The following is an 8,795-nucleotide window of genomic DNA, read 5'->3' on the forward strand; positions in this document are numbered from 1 at the left end:
GGGCGCTCACTGCAGCATGATGTCCCTGAGGTTCTCCTGCAGCACCGTGTCCTTCACGGCGTGGAAGACGAAGCGGATGTTCTCCGTGTCGATGGCCGTGGTGAAGTGGTGGAAGAGCGGCTTGCTGCGGTTGCGCCGCTTGCGGTCGAAGCTCTGCACCAGGAAGCGCTGCACGTCGTCCAGCCGGTGGGGGTCGCCCCGGAAGTCAGGGAAGTGCTTCTGGATGCTGACTCGCCGCACCTTCTCCACCAGCAGGTCCGTCTTGTTGAGGAAGAGGATGATGGAGACGTTGGCGAAGAGCTTGTTGTTGACGATGGTCTCGAAGATGTTCATGGACTCGGCCAGCCGGTTGGTGCGCCGGTCCTCCACCAGCACCTGGTCGAACTCGCTGGACGACGCCATGAACAGGATGGACGTGATGCCGTCGAAGCACTGGAACCACTTCTGCCGTTGGGAGCGCTGCCCGCCCACGTCCACCATCTTGAAGGGCACCTTCTTGAGGACGAAGTCGTGCTCCACGATGCCCTTGGTGGCTTTGCGGGCCAGCAGGATGTCCTGTTTGCTGGGAAGGTAGCTCTGACCCGGGCGAGAAAAAGGAGGGTGTGTGTGCGGGGTGCGTTATCACTCGAGACAGGTTGAACACCACAGAGGACCAGCCCCCCGCCCAGCTCCGCCTTGACCTGGGGGGCGAGCTAACTCTAGCGACTGACGTGGCAAACCCGGCACCTGTGCAGGGAAAGAACAGCTCGGCGGCCCCTTAGCCACGACGAGCACCGCCCGGCCTACAGCCGGTTGTCCAGGGGTAAGGGCAAGTGCAGGGCTTGCTTCCTTAGCACCCACCCATCATCCCGGCACCCTGGGGGTTGCTCACACTGGGCAACGCAGGACTAAGCAGGCGCGCGGGGTGGTGGCATGCAGGTCCCACCAGAGTCCCACCATCTCCTTGCGGGAACCCCCAGGCTTTCCCCGCCTACAGGGGCGCTTTCCCACAGGCCTGCTGCGAGGCTGAGGAGTTTAATGGAGGCTCTGCCACACCACACAAGGCGGTCAGAGGTCGTGGCACAAAGCACCCTGGAGACTCCAGTGTCAGGCACACAGCAACCCGGGTGCTGCAGGAAGCTGGTGACATGACGCGGAGGCCCTGCCCGAGACGTGGTGTCCCCACTCACCAGCTGGCCGATGCGGTCCAAGTTGTCCAGGAAGTACTTCACGGACTCGCCCTGTCACAGAGGAGAGGAAACAGGGTCAGGGCCCAGTCCTCACCCAGGAGCCTCGGCGTTGCCTGCGAGGACCCAGAAGGGAAACGGAAACTCGCCCATGGGCCACACGCCCTGCCAAGCGCGGGAAGGAAGAGGGTCGACCTTAGGGGCGATGCTCACGAACGAGGGACTAGACCCGCCGTCCCGTTCACAGGTCTACAACCTTCCACGTCGGACAGTGTCAACACCACCCGCCTCTCCCTCCTGGTGTACGTTTACAATGTGTTTGGATGAGGGGTTCCCCGTGTGCACCCACTCAGCTTTCCCCAGCACGCTGGCCGCCTGCTGTGTGCCAGGCTTCCAGACGCACGGACACAGCCGCAAAGAGCCAAGGACGGAGCAGCCAAAGACAACCAAGGAGACAGGGCACGCGGGCTGGGGGTGCACGTGTCTGTGAAGAGGAGAACACCAAAACCACGAGTGTAGCCTCGACGGGGCACTGGGTCCCGGCCACCTCGGGGCCAGGCTGTCCCTGCTTACAGAGGGAGGGCTCCTCTGCTCCGGCCCCAGCCCCCGGGCGGAAGGGTCTGGAGCAGAGTGTGGCCAAAGTCAAAGCAAACCCAAGACCACTGTGGGTCCTGACTCACTGTGACCCAACAGAGGGTCCCTGAGGCTGTCCGTCTTTACAGGTGCCTCATCTTTCCCAGTCAGAGTGGCCGGTGGGTTTGAACTGCTGGCCTGGAGGTCAGCTGCCCGGCGCTGAACCTCAAGTGCCACCAGGCCCTTCTCTGGCAAGCAGCATTGCTCGCTGCACTCCACTCCTCCCCCCTAGCCTGTTGCCCTCTCCCAAGGCCATCACAGGCCACTCCTGTTTGTCCCCACCAGTGGCTCTCAGTCACCTGGCACAGGAAGGCCCGGTCAGTGTTCTGGCCGCAGGGAGTGAACCCTCTCCTGGGAAGATGCTGAGACCTGGGCGGGCACTTTACCCAGAGAGCTTTGCTTAGCTGTCATGTGGCAGAGGGGCTGGACTCAGGGTGTCCAGCAAGCAAGACAGCGTCTTCCCAGAGTGGGCGCTGGGTTCCGTTGGGTCACAGACGCGGCGTTTTCACAAATGGAGGGTCTGTGGCTGCCCTGCCGTGAGCACTTCTGTGGACGCCATTTCCCCAACGGCATGGCCTGCACTGGCCATCCTCACGGGGGCTCACGCCTTTCCCTCCGCTCTGCCGCAGGTCAGACTGTCTGGGGCCAGCATCGTCCCGCACCCGGGAGAGGGCGCCCTGTGCCTGTCTGGGACGAAGAGGAAGCTCCTGTGTGAGCCGGCTGGACCCCAGCGGTGGTGCTGCTGACACAGGTAGCAGCCGCTGTGATGCTGTGGGCAGCCCACCCGGTGTACGGAGGTGAGGGCGAGGGCTCTTGCTTGGGTCCTGGCTCTGATACAGTTAGTTGAAAGGAAGTTTCCTGAGAAAAGCTTGTTGCTTTTTGCGGTTTCTCCATGCTGCTTCTGGCTCGTCAAACTCTGGTTCTTGGACTTGAGCCAGCAGCCAGCCACACCGCCTGCTGAGTCTGGAGAAGCTCCATGGACCCCAGGGCCTGGAACTTGCCTGCACACCCCCTGCACCCCCCTTCTCTCTCTCTCTCTCTCTCCCAACTCAAGGCACTCCTCCAGGAGGAGCCGGGCGGGCACAGTGGCCCCGCCGTGGCCTCACCTAGAGCAACAGTGCTGGTGGGGACCATGCCGGGCAGGCAGTCTATCTGTTGGCACCCTCAGGATGGCACCTAACCATGAAAGGGTCTCCGGCAGAGAGCACTGTCAAGTTGACCTTTCTGGTCTTTGCCCTCAAGGGATCATCTGCGGGCACTGAGCCTGGTTCTGCTCTGAGGACACCTCACCTAGGCCCTGGCTAAGAACCCATCACCAGCCCTTGGCCTTGAAGAGGGTCTCGTCTGGCACTGTCTCAAGGCTCGCGTCTCCTTTACATCAACCATCACTTTGTCCCACCGCCCCCTCAGTGGGGCCCAGTGCTCAGCAAGGGAGCGAGCCGTCCGATTCCTGACCTGGCCTCCCCAGAGGCGCCTGTCCACCCCTGACGCTGGCATGCGTCCAGTCAGGGTGGTGGGCCGGCAGGAGGGCCGGGCAGGTGAGGAGCCCTGCGGCTCGTGGCTCGGTCACCAGCTAGCACGCCCCCAGCTCCGAGCTCCTCTCCTGGGGCAGCTGTGGGAGCCAGCGAGGCTGTCCCTCCGGAAGGCTCTCCCCTCCCGGACTGTGACTGAAACACACTACCAAGTGGGAACACAACCAGGAGGCGAGCACCAACCTCAAACCCCAAGAACCGGACCTGCACGGGCACCCCCCGCCCCCACGTACTGAGCTCTTGGCTTTGTTTAAATGTGTTTTTGTGTCAAGTCCGTAACTGGATCGGTGGTTCCTGGGGATGTGACAGGAGAGGCTGGGGGAAAGGAGGTGTTAACAGCGATGAGGAAGAAAGAAGAAAAGGTTCTGAAATTGACTGTGGTGATCAGTCTTAACATAGCGGAACTATGGAATTATATGTGAACCACATGCCAATAGAAGTATTAAAATATAAAAATAAATAAAATCACGGACAAAGAGGAGAACAGAGTCATCCGAATCGCAAACTTGCTTGGATTAGAACCCAGCACCTTACAGTGCTGACCACGTGGCCGCACTCTGTCCCTGTTAGGACTTTGGGCAACTGCACTGAAGTCTGGTCTGAGGGCAGGGGCCGGGAGTGGGAGGGAGAGAGGAGGGGAGCACTGTTTTAAGCCATGGTCAGCACTCTGAACGGGACCCTGCTGGATGGCTCGCCTCAGGTCCCCCAGCAGCTCTGTGGGCAGCCTGGGGGCCTCTATGTGGGCACTTTCTAGAGTCTCATCCTGAGCCGGGTCCAGGGCGGTAGGAAGTAAGCAGGTCAACGGTACCACTGTCTGTAAAATGAGCCACCTGGGGCAGGTGAGGGCATGAGGGGAGAGCAGGAAGTTCTGGTGCTGCAGAAAGACCCCCTCTGCCATGGAGTGGGTGCCGACCACAGGGTACAACTGCCCGAGCGATTCTGAGACCTCACTCTATGGAGGAGACAGCCTTGTCTTCCTCCCCTGGAGCAGCAGGTGGCTTTGAACTGCTGACCTTGCTGCTAACAGGTCATATAAGCATGGCTGTCAAGCCTCCAGAGGACAACTGTGAGGTGAGCCCTGGAGAGAAAACCATTGGGGTTTCTGCACCTGAGAGGATGGCCTACCGGGGAGGGGGGGCTGTGGGCTCCAACTTCCCCTGTGAGGCAGTGGGGGGAGGAGGGTGCTTGGTGGGGAGGAGGGCAGGGGCAGTGTTCTCTCCCCTCGCTGAAGAGCCCCTCACATGCATAGCATGGCCCCAGGTAAAACCCCATCATCTTTTAATTCCACGTCTCCATAGACCTGGAGGCCCCTCGCATCTCACACCATCAGACTTAAAGGCGTGAAGCCCTGCGGGGCCAGGTGCTGTCGGGCGCATGGGCTCCATCTGCAGCCACCGTGTGTAGGCGAGGACATGCACCAGTCCTGCGCTGCTGTCCTCACAGCCCGTGGTGGCTGCCAGATGAGGGTCCCCTCCTCTCCTACTGCCCCTCAGGGTCAAAACCCGACTGGACAGACTCACGGGAAGCAGGGCAACAGCTGCTCAGAATGAAACCCTAGTTCCACAAACACCAGTTAGAGAACGGGCAATTTGACTGACACGCCACACCTCCCCCCACGAGGTTGTTTCACTGTTGGGCACGAGGTCAGATCTCGCCAGTAGCTGAGGCAGCTGGTCACAGCGAGCGCCTCACCGGGGTCAGCTGCGGCTGGTAAGGGCGTGCAGGCAGCGAATGACTCCCCGAAGCTCCTGCAGCGAGAGCTGTGCCCAGCACACGGCCTTGCCTGGCGGTCTGGGTGAAGGGCTCCGTGGTGGAGATGGTTCACAGGGGTCACTGTGGGCTGTCCTGCTGGGTGTGACAGGAGCCAGCTCAGACCCAGGAGGGGGGGAAGGGCCAGGAGGAGGTCCCTGCACAGAGAACCTCCTGGACCCCCGGACAGCTGTGACAGCAGAGCGTAGCAGCAACAGCACCCACAGAGCAAATCCAACTGAGTGCTCCGGGGCAGGGGATGGAGGGAGCGGTGGGTGCTCTTTGGACATTGACAGTCAGCCCTAGGGGAAACTGCCTGAAACGTATCCGGTGGCTTCCCTCAGTTTCCCCATGAGTGGCCCGGTGAAGAGGCACGGAACCAGCCCAGTCGCAGAAGTGGAGAGGCCAGGAGGGACGGGCGGGACCGAGAGGGGAAATGGGGAAACGTGGGGGGTGGAGGCATGTCTGCGCCTGCCTGTGGCCACTGCCTTGGGCCCCAGGGCAGGACACACTGCCTGTTGAGGAGGGGAGCAGGCATTGCCCCTTTAAGTCTGCCCGGCTCCTCCCCCAGTCTGGCAGCTAAGTTTAGCCCCATCTCAGCTCTTCCTCAGGGGACTCAAGAGGCCTGCGCTTGTGGGGAAGGTTCCAGAAGCAAGGCTTTGCGTGGAGATGCAACCCAGAGAAGCCACCTCACTTACCGCCAGCTTTCCTGGGCAGGGGCCCTTCTGACTGGCATCTTCCTCCCAGGGCGGGGCGGGGCGGTGGTGCGTGGTCTCGTTCGGGGCAGTGCCGGGTTCTGGGTTAGCACCGACACAACTTCCTGACCTCGCAGCAGGGTGGACACTGCTCACACTGGGCAGGGCAGGCAGGCGGCCACCATCCTCGACAGGCTTCTACACGGATCACCACCCCCACCCACCCCCGACCCCCAGCGTCCTCTGAGTTAGCACAGGGCTCCAAGCAGACACCCTTGGCCCGATGAAACACACCCCTGCTCAGCTCACACAGCCTCCGGGTCAGTCCCTCCTGGCCGGCAGGGAGCGTAAAGAAGGCCAAGGCCATGGACGTGGGTCCACAGGACATCGCAGCAATACTCTACAACCAGCCCTTCCCGGCAGGCCTGGGTCCAGCGGTGTGGTCCCCCTACCGGGGGGAGCTCCCTGGGAAAGAACACTGCCTGATGTGGGAGGGCTGCCTCTTCCTCTGCCGGGTGTCTCCCTAAGTGCACCCCACTACCCCCACCCCTCAGGCAGGATGCCAAGGCTCCCAGCAGCCTCGAGACTGGGCTCGGGGCCTGAGAACCAGGCAGAGGGCCTGGCAGGCCAGGAGGGGCCGACACCCCTGCGGGCCTGGCCAAGGTCCCTCACCTCAGAGAACCTGGGTGGTCTCTGTCCATGCCATGCTGATGGTGATGTGGCCTTGGGCTTCCGTGACTCAGGCCAGGCCCCCCCACCCCCCAACACAGACACTGCAGACTGTTCTAGAAGATGCCAGCCAGCAGTGCCTTGTGATGTCTGGCAGGGCCGATGCCTTAGAAGCCACGGGGAGTCCTGCTAGCACTCCGCTGACTGAGGTCTGGGCAGGGGGGTGGGGCACCCATGACAAACACCAAAGGTGGTTCATTGAGAGGGATGTGGTCCCCAAGGTGCAGACATAGGAGCTCTGTTCCTGCCTGGGTGGCCCTGCTAGGCACGGGCACCAGAGGAGTCCTGGCCGCTGTCTGCCTTGGCCCAGCCACAGGGCTGCCCCATGGGGCCCTGGGACCCAAGCTCGGCTACAAATGGCCCTTTCAGGGTCTTTCGGGTCTGGAAGCAAGGCTGAGAGGACCTGCCTGAAGGGGCCGGGCCCAGGCCCAGGGCAGGGTACCCGGAAGTGGGGCCCTGCTGGCACCTGTGGTCACCATGCATGAAGGGCCAGGCGGACACCACAGGGAAGTGTCGAGTGGCCTCCGGCTCACAGCAACCCCCCAACAGAGCCAGCCGCCTCCCTGGGATCTTCTGCAGGCAGCCACTTTCTCCAGGGGAGCCCCGGAGGACTTGAAGCGCCGACCTTCCAGTGAGCAGCCCAACACACAGCCCCCTGCGCCACCAGGGCGTGACCGAGTACGGGAGACTCGGCTGTGCATGAACCTTTGCTGCTTGAAACAAACCTGCCGCTGCACGGCAGGTGCTCCCGGCAGACAGGGCCAGCTCGTAATGCTTCCCAAGGACTCCGTCCCATTGGGACCCGGCTCCAACTCACACCCTGTGGGCTCCGAGTCCAGAGCTTGATGGAGGCAGACGGCCTTTCCTTGCCCTGGGGAGCAGCTGGTGGGTTTGAACCGGAGACATTTAGGTGCACAGCTGAGCCCTTTAATCGCTGCACCAGTCACCGAGCTGAGTGTCCCTGACCCTGGGAGCAGGTGGAGGCAAACACCCTAACCCTTCCTTGGAGGGGCAGACCCTCTCCCCACAGGGGTGCTTGCTCTTTGTGGGACCCCAGCTTGGGCCACTGCTGGGGGCCTCCCTCAGGAAGAGGGTCAGCAAGATGCTGGCTGCTGCCAGCAGAGAGAGGGGCAAGGAGACATCAGAAAGGTATCAACACGCTGCTTCTGAGAACACACGTTTGTCTACCCGCTCAGGCAGAGAAATCTGCCCAACGTTTCCTGGGCGTGGCGTGGCGTGGCGTGAGCTGGTTCACACATCTCAGATCTTGAAGCTCAGGTGGCCATGAGCTGGCCGGGGTAGGTGCTGTTTCAGCAGGTCTGACCCGATGAAGAGGCACTTCACAAAGAAGCTGCAGCTCCAGAGCTAGGACAGCACCCCTGCCGTCAGACAGAGGGCTCGGGCCGGGGGCGGGCTGCCTGGCTCTCGAATAGCCACGCCTGTCTGCCAGGTAAGCCACACCCTCCTTCCCCCACAGGGAAGGCATGTGACTAACCTGCCGTGACACCTGGAAGATGCACAGCCGGGAAGCTTCTGAGAGCTGGGCCCAGCGAGACTTCGTCTCAAGTACTTGGGGCACGAGATGAAGGGGGTTCTGTCCCTGGAGGACATCGTGTTTAGTAAGGCAAGGGCCTCAGGAGAGGGTGGATAGAGGGGCCGTCACAGTGGACTCAACGCAGGAGGGGCAGGACTGGGCAGGGTTCCGTTCTACTACTGTACACAGGGCCACTGTGAGTTCGCACCACCACCACCACCACTACTACCAGCTAACCACCTAACCACCACCACCACCACCACCACCACGGCTCCTGTACGGGCAGTATAGGGAAGCTCATGCACCGTCAACACTCTTCCCTCAGGCACAGCCAACATCCCGCCCACAAGGGCCATCTGTGGCTCCGTCATCAGCCTGTGGCGCCCCCGAGGCGGCCAGCTATACGGGAGGGGAGGCCAGGTCTTTTCTCCCTCAGAGCCACCAGTGGGCTCAGATAGCTGACCTCTCAGGTCGTGGTGGAGTGCCAACCCGCCTAGAGTCTCTGGGAAGAGAGACCTGGTGACCTGCCTGTAATAGTGGTCTAGGAGACCCCCAGGCAGGCTAATTCTGTCACATGGGGTACCCTCGATGGCACCTGGCAGCAGCCAGCAGCTGTCATGTTGCTGCTTGAACCCCCAGGGCCCAGCTTCCCGGTATTTCCTACAGGGTTGTCCTCGGATGCCTGAGTGCGCATCGCTGGTCTTTGAGCGGGAGGACTGGGCGGAGGGAGAAAGACCGGCGCAGAAGCAGGAACTAG

At 61.9% G+C, this 8,795-nt stretch overlaps 1 protein-coding gene across 1 annotated transcript in view; it reads right to left on the reverse strand.

Annotated features, from left to right (window-relative positions):
* Positions 1 to 6: 6 nt before the first annotated feature.
* GNA12 (G protein subunit alpha 12) overlaps positions 7 to 8,795 on the reverse strand; it is a 23,412-nt gene continuing 14,623 nt past the window's right edge. The window contains exons 2-3 of the mRNA XM_045285914.1: positions 1,170 to 1,220; positions 7 to 576 (exon numbers count right to left, since the gene is read on the reverse strand). Coding sequence (XP_045141849.1) covers positions 7 to 576; positions 1,170 to 1,220 — 621 coding nt within the window. The remainder of the gene's footprint in view (positions 577 to 1,169; positions 1,221 to 8,795) is intronic.

This window comes from Echinops telfairi, unplaced genomic scaffold (genome assembly GCF_000313985.2).
Source record: "Echinops telfairi isolate 266 unplaced genomic scaffold, ASM31398v2 ScPeMD7_5;HRSCAF=22, whole genome shotgun sequence".
In the NCBI taxonomy this organism is placed as follows: Eukaryota; Metazoa; Chordata; class Mammalia; order Afrosoricida; family Tenrecidae; genus Echinops; species Echinops telfairi.